Source organism: Muntiacus reevesi, chromosome 1 (genome assembly GCF_963930625.1).
Source record: "Muntiacus reevesi chromosome 1, mMunRee1.1, whole genome shotgun sequence".
Taxonomy (NCBI): Eukaryota; Metazoa; Chordata; class Mammalia; order Artiodactyla; family Cervidae; genus Muntiacus; species Muntiacus reevesi.
The window spans coordinates 104160891-104177849 of NC_089249.1; the positions used below are offsets into that span (position 1 = coordinate 104160891).

At 42.1% G+C, this 16959-nt stretch overlaps 1 protein-coding gene across 3 annotated transcripts in view; it reads right to left on the minus strand.

The window, feature by feature from the left end:
• Positions 1-16959, minus strand: part of CDC14A (cell division cycle 14A) — a 180680-nt gene that overhangs the window by 8613 nt on the left and 155108 nt on the right. Inside the window, exons 12-15 of one of the 3 annotated variants that reach the window (XM_065907964.1) lie at positions 14897-15012; positions 12982-13029; positions 10363-10485; positions 9320-9656 (exon numbers count right to left, since the gene is read on the minus strand). In XM_065907964.1, coding sequence (XP_065764036.1) covers positions 9320-9656; positions 10363-10485; positions 12982-13029; positions 14897-15012 — 624 coding nt within the window. Of the gene's footprint in view, positions 1-9133; positions 9657-10362; positions 10486-12981; positions 13030-14896; positions 15013-16959 lie in introns of those variants that run through there. The other 2 variants (XM_065907957.1, XM_065907974.1) reach the window with 2 other exon arrangements.

Sequence of the window (16959 nt, forward strand, 5' to 3'; positions counted from 1 at the left end):
GTGGAGTTACCACTGAAAAAGAGTACAGCTTCTGTTTTTGAAAAGGAATAAAAGGACAAGTCAGATGCAGATATACTTTGGGGTAGTTAAGAGAAGAGTTAAGGGGAATTATTCCTGAAAAATTATATGTTCTCAGCCTCTGGAGGTTGGAGGATTTGTGCTGATGAAGAATGTGAAAAAGTTTTGGAGCAGTCAATGACTCATTGGAAAAGACCCTGATGCTGGGAAAGATTGAAGGCAGGAGGAGAAGGGGACGACACAGAACAAGACAGTTGGATGGCATCACTGGCTCAATGGACATGAGTTTGAGCAAACCCTGGGAGACAGAGGACAAGGAAGCCTGGTGTGCTGCAGTCCATGGGGTTCCAAAGAGTCGGACACAACTTCGTGACAGAACAAATGTGGGGAAGAGAAAGGAAGCCAAGATAGGCCAAGTAAACTCATCATGAGCACTGAAGGGTCTGGGTAAATTAGAAATTTATTTGAAATGGAATCAATGGACAGTCATGGGATTTTCTCCAACAGAGCTCAGAAGAGACTATAAACAGATAGGAGATGGTTGAACTGATCTAATTTTGGAGGCTAGTGATAAAGTGGCTACAGAAAAAAAGTTCGAGTGGAAAAGAGAATGTTGGAAAAAGGAAGCAGAAATGACTATGTGGGTTACAGAAGGAAGTAAACAGAGAGGGAACAGGCAGGGGTCATAAAGAGGTCACGCGGAGGAGTTAGTGGTAGGGGGGAGTAAATGTTTGAGAAGAGTCTTATAGAATCCAAGATATCAGAAGCAACGCTCTAAGCAGTAAGAAGGTCCGTGAAATGGAATTCCAAATGAATAAAAACAAAGATCACAGGAGTTAAGGAAGCAGCTGTGAGACTGAACAAGTCACTGCCTCTTTGAGTCTTGATTTCCTCATCTGTAAATTATGGGTTAAACAAATACGATGATGGTCTTCCCTCATAGCTCAGTTGGTAAAGAATTTGCCTGCAATGCAGGAGACCCTGGTTCGATTCCTGGGTTGGGAAGATGATGTATAAGCATTGTAGCTAATACAATGTGAGGTACATAGGAGGTAATCAATAAATCATTGATGATGATAAGGATTAGAAAAATGTTACAGTTGTCATGAATGCTCGTAGAAGTTTGGTAGCTAAAGAGTAAAGCTGGGGACTTCCCTGATGGTCCACTGGTTAAGACTTTGCCTTCCAGTGCAGGGGGTGTGGGTTTGATCCCTGGTCAGGGAGCTAGGATAGCTTGCAGCCCAAAATCCAAAACATAAAACAAAAACAAGTCAAAGAGATTTAAAAATGGTCCACATCAAAAAATCTTTAAAAAATAAATAAATAAAGCCAAACTCCTCAATATGATGTTATTAGGAGGTAGAGATTTGGGGAGGTAACTAGGTCATGAGAACAGAGACTTCATGAATGAGATTGGCATTCTTATAAAAGGGACTCAGAGAGCTTCGTCACCCTCTTACAGTTACGCAAGGATACAACGAGAAGATGACAGTCTGCAGTCCAAAAGCGAATACTCACCTGAACCTGAACACGCTGGCCCACCAATCTCTGACCTTCAGCCTCCAGAATTGTGAGAAATAGACTTGTTTATAGACTGCTAGTCTAGGGTATTTTATTATAGCAGTCAAGCTAACATACTATTTTTTTATATCCTTTCTTTCCACTCTAATAACCTTCAATCAGAGACTGAACCTGAGGATGCCAAAGCCCACACAGATGATGACCACATTAATATCACAGGAGGCTGAAGGCTCACAATGGTCTGAAAGAGGGAAGTATCTGCAAATACTGTGTGTATCTAAATAACATCTATGCACATTTAAAGGCATTATCGGGACCATGCTGACCTCAGAACAAGTCAATGCTTTGTCAACGGACATTACCAAGTCTCCTGGGAAGGGAACAAAAGAATACCAATGCTGAAAGAAAGCCAAAGGTGTGGTTCAATTCTGAGATCGAGCTCAAGATCTTGACAGTATTAGTATTTCTTGGCGGGAAAACTGCATCAAGTTTAAAGCAATGCCACCGGTGGGTGAACCAGAGCCTGTTACACCGAGTGAAGTAAGTCAGAAGGAGAGAAACAAATACATATATTAATGCATGTGTATGGAATCCAGAAAAATGGGACTGATGAATCGGTTTGCAGGGCAGGACGAGAGATGCAGACGCAGAGAATGAACTTGTGGACAGAGCAGGGGAAGGAGCGGGTGGGATGAGTTTAGAGGAGCAGCACCGACAGATATACACTGCCCTGGGTAACACAGAGCCAGCAGGAAACAGCACAGGGAGCTGGCTGGGGCTCTGTGACCACACGGCGGGGGATGAGGGAGGAGGGGCAGGGAGGCCAAGGGAGGGAGGATATGTGTGTACTTAGAGCTGATCAACCGTGTGGTACAGCAGGAACCAACACAACACTGCAAAGCAATCATGCTCTAATTTAACATTTGTTCAAAAGACTGAGTTAGGAAAACCACTGGCAAGGCTAAGACAACAAAGAAGATGAGGAAGCAACAGAATAGAGAAGAATGGGAAAATTCCAAGAGACAAAGAATGGCCATGACACAATCTGAAGCATCACTAAGAGACTAATCATAAACTGTTTGAAGATCAATATATAAGTAAATAACAAAGCTTAGTATAAGCTACTACTTAGTGAAAATTTTAAAAGTCACAAAAAAGATTTTAATAGGCGAAACCCAAAGCAGCTTTCAAAAGAACCTTATTATAGGACTACTTATCTTACTTATGTTTATATATTCTAGAGGTCAGTACAATAAAAGCTTGTAATAAAAGGCTTTCTCATAAAACAAAAATTAATGTAACCCCTGACACAGAAGTAATAAAAAAAATTTTGTTGCCAACATGAATATATATACATATTTTTATAACAAAACACATTATTTTACAACCCCTCATGTTCAAATGTTATAAAAAAATGTTTCCTAAAGACCATAATTTTTCCTCAGGTAGTTAAGTATCCATTTATAAAAATAAATATACCATTTAAAATTCATAATAAAAATATGTTAGAGCTGTTAGTCGTATATTATTTAATGTATCTGTACTATTATGGGCACTGAAATGCAGGTCATTATTTAAAAGCACAGAATATACCAAAGGACAATTGTTGAAGTATGGACTGGGGACAGCAGACAGGGCTCAAACTGGACTCCTGCCTTCAGGGTTTCTACCAAGAGCTCCCGTCCCCACGATTGCCAGGATTATCTTCATCAAATCGGATGTGATCAAATCACTCCTGCTAACGCAGTTCCAGCAACTCAAACTGCATCTCCTAGTTGGGAATCAGCTTACTTTTCCAGCCTGATTTTAGGTAACCACCTAAAGCTTGAGCTGCACCGGAACACTCATTGCTCTTTAAAAAAATCATAACTACAATTATTGAGCACCATCTATATGCACTGTGTAAACTACTTCAGATAACTTATCTCAATTAATGATCACAAGCACCCTATTACAAAGATTATCATTACCACTTTAGTTTTAAGGCCTCACAGGCACACAAACCCCTTTCATAGCACAGTCATATGTCTATAAAATTTACAAAAATTGTTTGTACTCTTTATCTTAAATAGGTCCCACCAAATTGTTTAAGTTTTAGGATGCGCAAAACCTAGCTATGCTCCTGATTATTATTATTCCCATTTACTGAGGCTCAGAGAGGTTAAGTAACTTGCCAAAGTACTTGCCAGAAGGAAATGGTAGAGACAGGATTTGAACCCAAAGAACCTAAGAACTATAGTGCTAAGGTTCTACCTCCGTTCTTGTAGCTCCCATTGCCTGAAATGACCATTCCTACTCTTCATATTTTCATCACTAGATTCCTGGAAGGCTCCTATTCATCCTCCAAAGCCCAACTAAAATGTTACCCCTTCTTCACAGCATTTCCTAACCCTTCTTGAAAAAAAGAGATATCCTTTACATCCCTCTATTTTAAACACCTATCACGCTACTTCATGGCAAATAGATGGGGAAACAGTGGCAGACTTTATTTTTCTGGGCTCCAAAATCACTGCAGATGGTGACTGCAGCCATGAAATTAAAAGACACTTACTCCTTGGAAGGAAAGTTATGACCAACCTAGACAGTATATTAAAAAGCAGAGACATTCCTTTGTCAACAAAGGTCCGTCTAGTCAAGGATACGGTTTTTCCAGTGGTCATGTGTGGATGTGAGAGTTGGACTATAAAGAAAGCTGAGTGCTGAAGAATTGATGCTTTTGAACTGTGGTGTTAGAAAAGACTCTTGAGAGTCCCTTGGACTGCAAGGAGATCCAACCAGTCAATCCTAAAGGAGATCAGTCCTGGGTGCTCATTGGAAGGAACTGACGTTGAAGCCGAAACTCCAATACTTTGGCCACCTGATGCGAAGAGCTGACTTATTTGAAAAGACCCTGATGCCGGGAGGGATTGGGGGCAGGAGGAGCAGGGGACGACAGAGGATGAGATGGCTGGATGGCATCACCGACTTGATAGACATGGGTTTGGGTAAACTCCGGGAGTTGGTGATGGACAGGGAGGCCTGGCCTGCTGCGGTTCATGGGGTCTCAAAGAGTCGGACATGACTGAGCAACTGAATTGAAACTGAAACGGTATATATATGATATGAAATAATCAAAAGAAAATGCTTTTTTGTAGTCAAAGTGATCCAGGTGCAAATTATGGCTCTGCAACATATTTGTGGTACAACCTAGGGCAAAATATTTAAACTCTCAAACCCTCAAGGTATTTATCTTTAAAATGGAAGCAATAATTATTAACACAATCATTCATTTAAATATCCAAACATCCATAATATTCAGGAAGTACTTGACGAGCACCTACTATAAGCAAGGCACTGAGCATAAAAGAGTGAAAAACAGAGATACCGTCCCTGCTCTCGCAAAGTTTACAGTGTAGTGGAGGATACAGATAAGTGGACAGATGATTAGAATGCAAAGTGAGAGTCTAAGTGTCACAATCAAGACCAAGGCAGGGTGTACAAAGGCTTACAGGGGAAGCACGGTGACCTAACCTAGACTTGCAGGGTCAGGCAAGGACAAGGCAGATGACTAGCAATTCAGTGGTAAGTCTCTTAAAAATAACATAGAGCAAATATTCAAGACAGATACCTCAAGCAATTTCAATTTAATAAAATACTTCCACCCCACCCACACCATAATCACACGTCCTTCAACTCTTTTAAGATTTGAAAACTCCTCTGAATGTCAGGGAGGGAAAACTGATTTTTTACAGTAAGTAGGTCAACCAAAATGAAACTTGGTGCATTGTGCTGGTCAGTAGAAACCTCAAGACAGGCCAAATAAATAAAAATAAAATCTGCTTCTCAGAATTCTGTCACAACCATAAGGATTCCTTAACATTTGTTCTTGTTTTCTGTGTTAAAGCATTTAATGACAGAACAAGGAAATCATTTCCACGTTTTTCTGGGGGCTGAATTGCTGCACGAAGTGAGAAGCAATTGCAGCTTTCAAAAGAGATGCTAATTGCAGCTTTTAAAATATTAGACGCCCTCTAAATACCCGCCAACCCCCGTTCCCTAGGAGTTTCTGGGTCTTTCTTAAAGGTAGAGGAAGGATACTGCAATCTAGACTTCATTTCCTACCTGAGGATTTAAAAACATTTTTTTGCTGAGTGATATAGTCCTATGTCTCACATCTTCAGAAGCACTGGAAAGAAAGACCATCTTATTTAGACAAGAAACCTGTAAGAGTTACAAAAGCTGCACTGAAGCAATAAAGGAAAAACACTCAACCTCCTACTTTATTCTGCATAAAATGGGAATTTCCATCTTAATTTAGACTTTCTGCCAGTGAGCCAGCAGGGATAGGGCTTGGACCTCTCCCTCTCACAGAGGTTTTCTAGGCAAACATGAAGGAAGAAAAATCGGCTATAAGACACCTACTGTTCTTATCTCCTGGGAGGGTGAGAGGGAGGAAAACGTTGTCCTGCTGGCAATTCTATTTATAAATGCTTTTCTTTGCAATAAGGTGACAAATTTAAGAAGGAGAAAAGGGAAGAGTAGCAGCTGCCCACACAGAGTATTACTTTAAATTTCATTATTGGAAAGTCACTCTCTTCAGGCCAGGAGAGGGATGAGGCACAGGAGGAGAGGTGAAGAAAAATAACAAAATATGGAATGAAGCCAAAATTAAGGTATACAGACAGAGTGGCTAGTGGGACCAACATGGGAGCTAGGCAGTCCCCACACTACCAACAGAAAAGAGGAAAACTGAGATCCAGAACAAGTAGAATGCTATTCTCATCAAACTAGCAATGCTTGTATTGGTAGGCATTCAGCTACCTACCAATTAGGTATTCCTAACTGAGCACCAAGCTGAATACCAAGCTAAGTGTTCAGCTATAAGTGTGGATTACAGTTAAGTCCCCTATATACGAATCTTCAAGTTCTGAACTTGAACACAGACACAAACGTGTGTTCGCGTGTCCAATCAGGTAAGTTAGTTCACAAGTCTGGCGTGTATTGTCCCATGCATGCACGCATCTTCTACAAGGGGTTGCACTTTCATGTACTTTACTGAACAGGACTGTATAGGGTACACTAGAACAGTATCTTTATTTCAAGCCCAGGATGTCCAGAAGCAAGCATAAAAGCAGCGGTGATGTAGCTGGTACTGCTAAGAAACACCAGGACTTGGAGGCCCAGAGAAAGGACAAAGAGAAACAAGAGGAAGAAGTAAGTGAAGAACCAAAGAGATTCATGATGCAGGAGATGGCAAGGAGATTTTTCTTTGAGGAGGCACTGTTAAGTTTTTGAGGCCAGGACCCAACCTACAACAGTACAGGAAGATTGCATCAGCCCTTCAGAATGCAATCCAGTGCGACCGTGTCATCTATGACGAGACAAAAAGAGTTACTACACAGACATCTTGGATTGCTTTTTTCAAGAGGGTAGATAGGATTGAATCCAACAAGGAAACAGAACCTGTGCCAACAACATAAAGGTACGAGTGAAATTGCATCCTGCCCTCCGTCTTCTATTGCTGATTATCTTTCGAGTCTTCCATCTCCCATCTCCTCTCCCTCCTCCAGCCAGTAACTCTTCTTGCCTGGTGACTTGATGCCAGCATACCAGCTGTACTGTACTGCTGCACTATACTATGCACTTGTCAAGGTACGGTGCTGCAAAATTAAAAAGGTTTTACCTTTTGTGTTTGTTTCTGATGTTTGTGTGAAAAGTATTATAAACCTATTACAGTACAGTACTATATAACTGATTGCATTATTAATAGTTGGGTACCTAAGCTAACTTTGTTGTACTTAAGAACAAGCTGGACTTGTGAATGCACTCTCAGAAGGAACTAGTTCTTATGGAGGGGACTTACTGCACATGAAACCTTTAGCCACAAAATCTGCAAGATATTCATGTAATTATCTACATGTGTAACACTTTTTCTGAAAATGGAAAGGTTCATATTATGGTCTAAAAAAGAGGCTGACCCATAATCAGTATATGAAAATACCGACTGAACTCAACTCCTGCTCTGAAGTACATGACTTGTAAACCTAGTTATGAAAATGTAAATACACTTCATTTTCCATCTAATCCCAGTTACTAGGATTTAAGGTATTTTTTGGGGGGGGGGGGATTTAAGTTTTATTGATACACGTATACCCATAACTCAGTGGGATTAGAGTCAAATTAAGGGATGGGGAGCCAGAAAGGACTGTGGGTGGACAGAGCGGGAAAAAAAAACTTAGAAAAGAGGCCTGAGGTAGGGATGGGTGTAGTAATGAGTCCAACACACACACAGAAGCACACACATATGAGTATGCATGCACTGTGTCTTCACATTAGAAAAGTGGTTTCTAAATTGCCATATGAGGAAAGTGGGTCCTCTTAGCTAATACCGTGGGGTATAGGTTTTCACAAAAGGCCCTGAGAGGCCCACTGCTGCCTGCATGTCTCCTCCTCTTCCCTCTCCTGCAAAAATCACCTCCCCAGAATAATGTTGCTTCAGTCATGTCCGATTCTTTGAGACCCCATGGACTGTAGTCCATGCCAGGCTCCTCAGTCCATGGGATTCTCTAGGCAACAATACTGGAGTGGGTTGCCATGCCCTCCTCCAAGGCATTTTCCTGACCCAGGGATCCAGCCCATGTCTCATGTCTCCTGCATCGGGAGGTGGGATCTTTACCACTAATGCCACCTGGGAAGCCCTCTCCCAGGGTAATAAAGGCTGAGGAAGTATCTGAAGAACAGTGGGCATGAGGGGCACCGAACCACAGCCTCCCCAGAACACTAGGGGCTTGCCTGTGCCTGAGGCGAGGTTGCATTCTAACATTGATTGATGCTGCCTTGTGTGGGATCTACGTCTTCCTATTTTGTCCTCGTTCTCTCCAATCAAAACTTACATTCCCATAGATCTCAATTCCCTTTGAAGCAATCAACATATGTGTTTAATGTGATTCTTGACAGGGGGGTGAACCAACAAAATTTTACCCTAACAAGGATTACTGGTTAAAAATTGGGCTTGGGGACCGAAATGAAGAACTCCTGGGTAAAATGTGTATGTAGATCCTCATCCTGTCTCTTAGAAGAATGAGAGCACATTTTAAACACCTTCCTGTTACCCCGCCTTCCCCTCTCCTACATCCCAAGTACCTACCCATCAGCCTTCCCTTATCAACACCCTCCATCTGCCATTTAATCAATTCTGGGTCAGTTTCCTGCCAGAAGGTGACACAGTCAGGGCTTAAATTGCCACTCCTGAGAAGATGCTGTTCATCAGCATGTTACATGTTTAAATACTCCACATTCATTGATATACAATGTAGAAAAAGCCAGGATACCACCACAACCACAGCAGATGCTGCCTGCCATGACTCAGCCCCTGACCTTGCACCCTATACTCAGAGTGATTGGAGAATGAAACTGAAAAGTAACTGAAGTCAACAGTGCCCACAGTGAAGGGAATGAAAGCTGCTTCCTTTCCTAGAGATATCACAAAGGAGAGGGAAGAGGAGAAGAAAAAGGAGGAGGAAAGAAAACCAGGTTGAAACTTGGCATTTACTTGAAGAGGAGCCAGCGGAATGTGCATGCAGAGACAGTTTCACGGCACAGAGGGAGGCGTAGATCAGAAGGCTTCCTTGGCGCTATTAAATTTCTTTGGTGGCAGCCTTGGCTGGGAGGGCAAGGCACAAAAGGTGAGCTCAGGGTTCGGAGGGCCAAGAGGAGGTGTCTGCGAACTTGCGGTCCCAGCCAAGGCACAGAAGTCACGTTCAGGGTTCTGGGGGCCAAGAGGTGGTGTCTGCGAACTTACGGGGATTGATCGGCTCAGGAACCTCGCTGAGGAGGAAGACAGGCCGGTGTAGGAGGGCCGCAGGGCGGTGGAGTGTTCCTCCGTGGTCTTAGCGCCGTGGGGGCCCGGCTGACTGCTTGGGGCACTCCCGCTGCTGCTGCTACTTCGGCTGTACTGGTTGTTGTTGGGTTCAGGGTAATTTCTGGCAGGCGGCTGGGAGCTGCCATTCAAGAGGTTGGTGAACGGGTTGGCGATGAAACCCATCTTGGAGGGTGATGCGGTCTTTTTGTTCTCTAGATCGTCAGCTGCAGCATTCAAGTTCCCTAGAGAACTGGCTAGCCGGGAGTTGATGGAAAAGCTGAATGAAAAACACAGGTCGGGGGGCGGGGAGGACATAGACAGCCATGTATACTCATGCAGAGTTCAAGTTTCTAGAACCCATCAATCAGAACATTCGGGGAAGGCGATGCAGACAGTTCGGATCAATGCAAATGGTGACAGAATAGTTCCTGGTGATCTTATAATATGTGGTCTTTAGTTATACCTGGCAACTTCCTCTGTCAAAATCAGTTAAGAATCTAGACCAGACTCACTTTGACCAGAGATCCTGAAATAGAATATGTGGGGGTTCTCTTTGCCCTGAGGCAGGAAGTAAATGAATAGGACTGTGTAAGGGGAGAGCACAGAGCTGCTCTAAGTACAAGATGTAACTTCTATTAATATATATTCAATCCTATGACTGCATAAAACATCCCTGCCCAGTTTAGTTCTGCCCCTGTGCATCAGGGAGGGGACAACAGTATCATATAATATCAGTCTGTGCAACTGAACACCATTCCCGGGATCACGGTAGGCCTGCTGTGGAAGGGCATGTTGGATGGCATTCCCTCCATGGCCTCCCCACAATTCAAGACAGGAACAGAAGCCTAGGGGGTCACAGAGCCTTTGGTGGTCCCCCCCCCCCAACCCTCCCGTCCCCTCCTCTGACAAACTTCAGACAAACTTGCGGTCGCTGCGGCCTCCCTTTCCTCCTGCAGTGCCTCGGGAGAAGAGAGAAAAATTACCTTCTTACACTGGCGCCGGAGGATACAGGGCCTCTGTTTATCCTCTTGGCCATCGCAGAAGGGGACAAAGCCACTTTCGAGGTCTTCAAAGTAGATGCAGATCCTTGTGGGGAAGAACTCAATCTTTGTGGGGGAAAATGGGCAAAGAATCACACAGGAACCGTGTTATCGTAACATTCAGTCATCAACTAGGACAAAGTAAGCTAACAAATGTTAAAAGAGATCAGGTCAGGTCCTAATAACAGCAGCCAAAACTGACATAGCCGTCACTCTGTGCTGGGCGCTCACTGAAGACCTTACAGGCATTAACTCAGCTCATCCTGACAACAACCCTACGAGGGAGCAAAGACTGCACTTTGCAAGTCAGGAAACGGAGAAGCAAAAGCTCCTCATTCAAAGCCTCTCAGCGAATAAGAAGAGGCAGAGCTGGGATTTAAATGCAGGAACCAAAGTCCCGTGGTAACCATGATCCTGCCATCCTTGGTCATTTCCCTCCCTTGGACTGGCGTTCATCCCTCCCGAGTCCTTAGATTCTACTTCTCTGTATTTTAAATCTCTCTTCTCCTTTCCAGTCTGCAGCTGCCCAGGGTAAGCATCATTATTTCTTATCCTTACTCCTAGTAGCCCCTTTTAATCTTGTTCCTTGAAACTCATGTTCTGAACAGCTTCTAGCAAAATCTAAGATATCTAATCATGTAGCTTCACTATTTAAGAGTTTCCCTGGTGGCTCAGAGGTTAAATCATCTGCCCGCAATGCAGGAGACCCAGGTTCGATCCCTGGGTCAGGAAGATCCCCTGGAGAAGGAAATGGCAACCCACTCCAGTATTCTTGCCTGGAGAATTCCATGGAGGGAGGAGCCTGGTAGGCTACAGTCCACGGGGTCCCAAAGAGGCGGACACAACTGAGCTACTTCACTTCCTTCCTTCACTATTTAAATCATTTTATCTTTCCTCAGTGCCCAGAAAAGCTAAACTTCTTGGCTTGGCTTATAAAAAACCCTCTGAAATCTGGTATTTTCCAATTCTCCACACGTTCCCATCAATTCCTCTATTCCAACTACATAAAATGCCCTGAGATACCTGGATGGATGACATCAATACCCCTGCCCAGTTTACATACACTATTTTCCCTGCCCTTACCTCACCCCCACACATACTTTTCTCTTCCACCGCCATCTGACTCACTCCTATTGCTTAGCCTTTCATAATAGTCCAATCAGCTGCTACGTCTTACAGCAAGCCTTCACTGAATTCCCAGGTGGAGTCAGCATGCAGTTTCATCATATATCCTCACAGTAAATCATAGCTCTTATACCATCTTGAATTGTTTGGTACTGCCTACTTTCCTCAAAATAAGCTCCATCAGGAGCAAAGAACTTTCTTTCACTTCAATTCCTAGTAACTAGCACAATGCCAGACTCACAGCAGGTCCTCAGTAAATGTTTGCTGAGTGAACGAAGAGGGAAAACTGACTCAAGTCTGGACAGTCAAGGCCCAGGCATGGTTTTAATACCAAATCTGTTTTGTCCTGGACAGATATTTTAATGAAGAGGGACTCTTTTTCCTATCTGCTACAGAAAAGCTGCTTTACTTGTAGACTCTTCCTTTCATCATATTCCCTCCAAACAGGAGCGTACAATATGGTTTGCCTCTAAATTAAGGACAGAAGAAGTTGAACAGGGAAGCAGCTCCAGCTTCTGGATAAGTCTGGGTCATCTCAGAACTGCCTCCAGTAACCAACCCTAAACCTAGAGCTGAATAAGAACAGAGATGAGGGGTGTATTAGATTTTTCCCCATCTGCTGATGACAGTTTTGGTCAAATATTTCTACAACCCTCACCAAGGTCGATGCTCAATCCCGATACCACCAAGACCACCAGAAGTGTCCGGGGAACATTTTTCCAAAGAAAAACACTAATGTTTCCTCCTCTAATAGAGACTCGGGAAGGAAATAAAACTAGAAAACGAAGGAAGGGAACGGACACATGCAAAAATAGGAGGAAAGAAGAGAAATGTCAACATTCAAGGCAAAATCTATCACAGGCTTGAAAGGCATGTTGCAGAGCAACTCTGTTCTCCTGAGAGACCCCCCCAGGCGCTCGGCACACAGGGTACGCTGGCATCACTCCCACAGCCATGCAGCCTGGCGGGCACCTCAGGAAAACGACACTCTTGCTCATGGTGAGCATTAACTATAAAGCCTATTACAACAATGTGGAACGGAAACAAAGGAATTTTAAAAGTGAAAAGCTGTGTGCAGCTTATTTCCGTGGGCTTAAAGTTGGGAAATGTATCTAAAGGGTCATAATCTAGTAACAGTCCAAGGTCTCTGCCATGGCCATGGCTGTCAGCGGCCTAGGTCACTCCCAATTGCAATGTGTGTGTGCTCAGTCATGTCTGACTGTAGCCCGCAGGCTCCTCTGTCCAGGGGATTCTCCAGGCAAGAATACTGGAGTGGGTTGCCGTTTCCTTCTCTCAACCCAGGAATAGAACCCCCATCTCACACATCTCTTAATGTTGCAGCAGGCATATTCTTTACCACTGAGCCACCTGGGGAACCCCTTCTAAAGGGTAGCATTCGCCTGTAACCTACTAGAAATTCAACTTGGTTGACTGTACCTGGAAGGCTGGGACACTGCTCTTGGATGCCCTTTCATATCCTCCAACCTACAGAAACCAAAGACAAATGTTCACTCATCACAGGGTCACACATTTAAGCCAAGACCAAAAGTCACATCCTCTGGAGTCAGACCAGCAAAATTATGAAATGGGCAAGAGGGATAGACCTTGCAAATGGATATTAGTATTTATTCACTTTATAAGTCCTAAAGCCAGTGGGAAATCCACTTTAGTCATTTTGTTTCATCTTGAATTTCATTTACAGTAAAATTCTTTTTCATCAGAAGCTGGTACTGCATCTATTCAGAGTGAGAAAAAATAAAGTTTGATGATGGGGCCATGATGCTGTTAAGAAAAATTATATTCAGAAAAATGAGAAAATCTCTAAGGCTGAAAAGAAAGAGATAAACCCCATCTTGGAATGAGCCTTCTGAAGTCTAGTGAAGCTTCTCTTGCTTCTTTTGCCATTTTATCGGTCAAGTTATACCCCGACTTATCCCTTCCTCCCACTTATGGCTTCTTACAAATCAAATATAAATCTGTTTGAAATTAATTTTAATTAATATAAAGCACTTTCTTAGAGTTTCAAGGAAAAATGGTGAATAACAAAGATTGGTAATATATTTATTGATCTTGAAGAAACTTTCACTAAGACAGTATATACAGTGAAAAGAATATGGACTTTGAACAGTATTCAAACTTTGAACTGGTTTGAATACCAGCTAGGAAAAATATGGACTTTGAACAGTATTCAAACTTTGAACTGGTTTGAATACCAGCTAGGAAGCGATTTACCCTCTCTAATCTCAAGCAACCAACACAAATGTGGGAAACTGTGCAACCTTTGTGTTTACTCAGTGAATCCTCATGTCCAAACTAGGCACCGAGTGTAACTCCTGGTCCCACAGCAGTTAGTCGGTAGATCCACATTTCCTCAGTCTCTCAGTGGCAGTTGGTGAGTATCACTAAGTACCAGACTTTCCATTCCATCTTCCCATTCTACTATATAAAACAATTACCTCAACTTCAAGCTATATATGAACCTTCATATTTCAGGGCAGGAAACCAGTACTCAAAGCACAGATAATGGTGTGACCAGACTCAATCTGACTTAAGTGTTATAATCCCTCCAGATAATACATAAAACTAAATTCTCTGTGAGTAGTCTGCTTAACATTTATCATAGCAAAATAACGTTCTTGCTATGCATTTCTCTCACTTAAAAGTCAAAGGAAAATAACCATTCCCTATGATATTCATTTGTGGACTTGCCACCTCTTACATTACAATAAAGAATCTTGATATTTAGAGATTTTTGAACCTACATTAATTCTGAAGCTTTATTTCTTCCACTTAGTCTGAATTAGCAGATCTCAAAGGTTGTGGTCTGAAGTTAAGTCCCACCAACTGATTCTGATGAGTAATTTCAGATCTCCAAATCAAGACTGTTTGTAACTTAACCGACAAGAATTGCTTATTCAATTCCCAGAAATAGTAAGTCAGGCTAACGACTTAGGGTATATCAAATGCTTGGCATACAATACTTTTCTGCACACTCTAGATTAAATACAAACGCTTGGCACACCTCTGAGGATTCACCACAGAATAAGAAGCCCATTCACAGGAAGAGAGTGGCATTCCCAACAGAATTTTGAACAGAGTCCCAGAGACAACCAACAACAGCATAGCAATTTTAGGGGGAATTCCAGAAATTAGGATGCAGCAGCTGCTTTTGATAAGTTTCTAAAATTTATCTACTCCCCAAAACATTAAAATAATAAATAACACAAATTAGTAATAAGTCAAAAAAATGAGAGATAAACATGGTACTTATAGAATGATAACCAGAAGAAATTAAATATTCTACCCACAAATAGAGGTAAAATACAAACTTAAAAGTTTAAAATAGATCTACCTAAATGCACAGGATGGTGAGGTGCGGGGCTGTCTCTGACTTTTTAAGGCACGTAGTTTGTCTCCCTGGGTTATACTATTTTTCATTTCCACATCTTCATCCTCTTCTAAATTATTCTGAAAAAAAAAATTCATGTTCCACAGAAAGGTCATTACAAATAATTCTACTTTATATAGAACTCTTAATTGCTTATAGATTATCTCTGTATATGGATATATTTTACATTGATTATCTAAAAAGGATAAAAGCACTATAAGTTCAGCAATGGTCACATATATACTAAAGAACACTGTATTAATCACCAATTAAATATACTAGTCAAATTCCAAATCAAAGAAGCATGATTATGGATGCGATAAATTTAGAAGGAGCTTTGTTGCAATTGACCACAACGACGGAGGCTTTCTTGCAGACAAAATCACACTTTGGAATATAGCTTAGATATAAGCTGGCTCAAAAGATACAGTATAAATATTTTTCCAGAAGTTACCAGAATCCATCACTGCAAATTCCATAATTTGTTTACATAAGTGACAGATAAAACAACTTAGTATATCTATACAGTAACTTACTAACATCGTTTAACACTAGTAAAATCACTCAAGATTCTTCCAAAAGGAGTTAAACTTTACTAGCCTGGGAAAGTGTGTTGCCTGATGAAATAAGTCTTATAGTTGGAAATAAATATATAAGTACCAAACTAGCTCTTTTTGCATGCCAGCTTACATTTAATTCTCGTAACCCAGGGAGTAGAGGACACTTAATTTAAAGATGAGAAAAGGAGGTGCTAGTGGAAGATAAGAAGCTCCCCTAAACTCTTCATGACAGAGCTATGATTTTAAAATCAGGTTTTCTGTCCTCAGATACAATGTTCTTTCTAAAATATATGCCACTGCACACTAACTTTGCACCATAAAAACTGTATTTTGTTTTTTCCTCACCTGAAAAAAAATCAAAAGGTTTGCATTTGCTAAGATCATTTCTAGCCACAAGGCTCCTTTCCTCTTTAAAGCTAGAATTCTTATTTGATGAAAGACGTACAAAAATACACTTCCCTCTGTCACATTCTAGTCATTTTTGATAGAAATTCCTGAATCAAAACACTTTTTTGTTCCCTGCCACCTATGTTGGGGTCCATGGATGCATCTGGAGCTTAGTAGGCATGTCTTGGGTAAAAAGATTACACCTCATTACTACAGCTCTGATCTTAAAAAAGAAAAATAGACAAAGGAAATACACAACCAAAAAAGAAAGACACAGCCAGTAGGAAAGAAAAAGAAATGAAGATGAAAGCTTCCCAGAGGAAGCAATTCCTTAGCTGAGTCTTAAAGAGGGAGTACACGTGAAGCAAACCAAACCAAGCCAACAGGAAGAGCCATTCTGGCAAAAAACATCAGTTCAACAGTCACAGGATCACAGAACCTCAAAGTCAGGGGGTTCTCTTAGTCATTGAGATATGTCTACCTATAAAGTCCCAAGAAATCAATTATACTATTCATCTTTGTCCATACAGTCCCAGTGGGAGTAAATCCACTTTCACCCAAGGAAGCCTGCAGGAATAGAGGTCAGGCATGCCTGCAGGCTAGGCTTCCAAGAAGCATGGCACATCTGAGAAGTTGAGCTTAGCTTCATCTAGCACCCAGCATGCTGGGTTGGTAGGAGTTACTTGCTCCTGATGGAAGGACAACACAGGACAACACAGCCAAGTGTCTCCAGAATATGAGGGGGACCAAGAAGTATATGAAGGTGAAAGTCACTCTGTCATCTCCAACTCTTTGCGACCCCATGGACTACACAGTCCATGGAGTATTTTGGGCCAGAATACTGGAGTGGGTAGTCTTTCTCTTCTCCAGGGGATCTTCCCAACCAAGGGATCGAACCCAGGTCTCCCACATTATAAGCTTTCTTAAGATAGGCAAAGAAAGCTTCTGGAAGGCCTCACAGGATCTTCACCCCAATCAGTTTCACAGTCTAATGAGTGTCTTTGTGGGCAAGCCAGGAACGCTCGTTTGTTCATTCAACAAGGAGGATCTTTGTGTTCCCAGCCCTGAAGTACCTTCAAA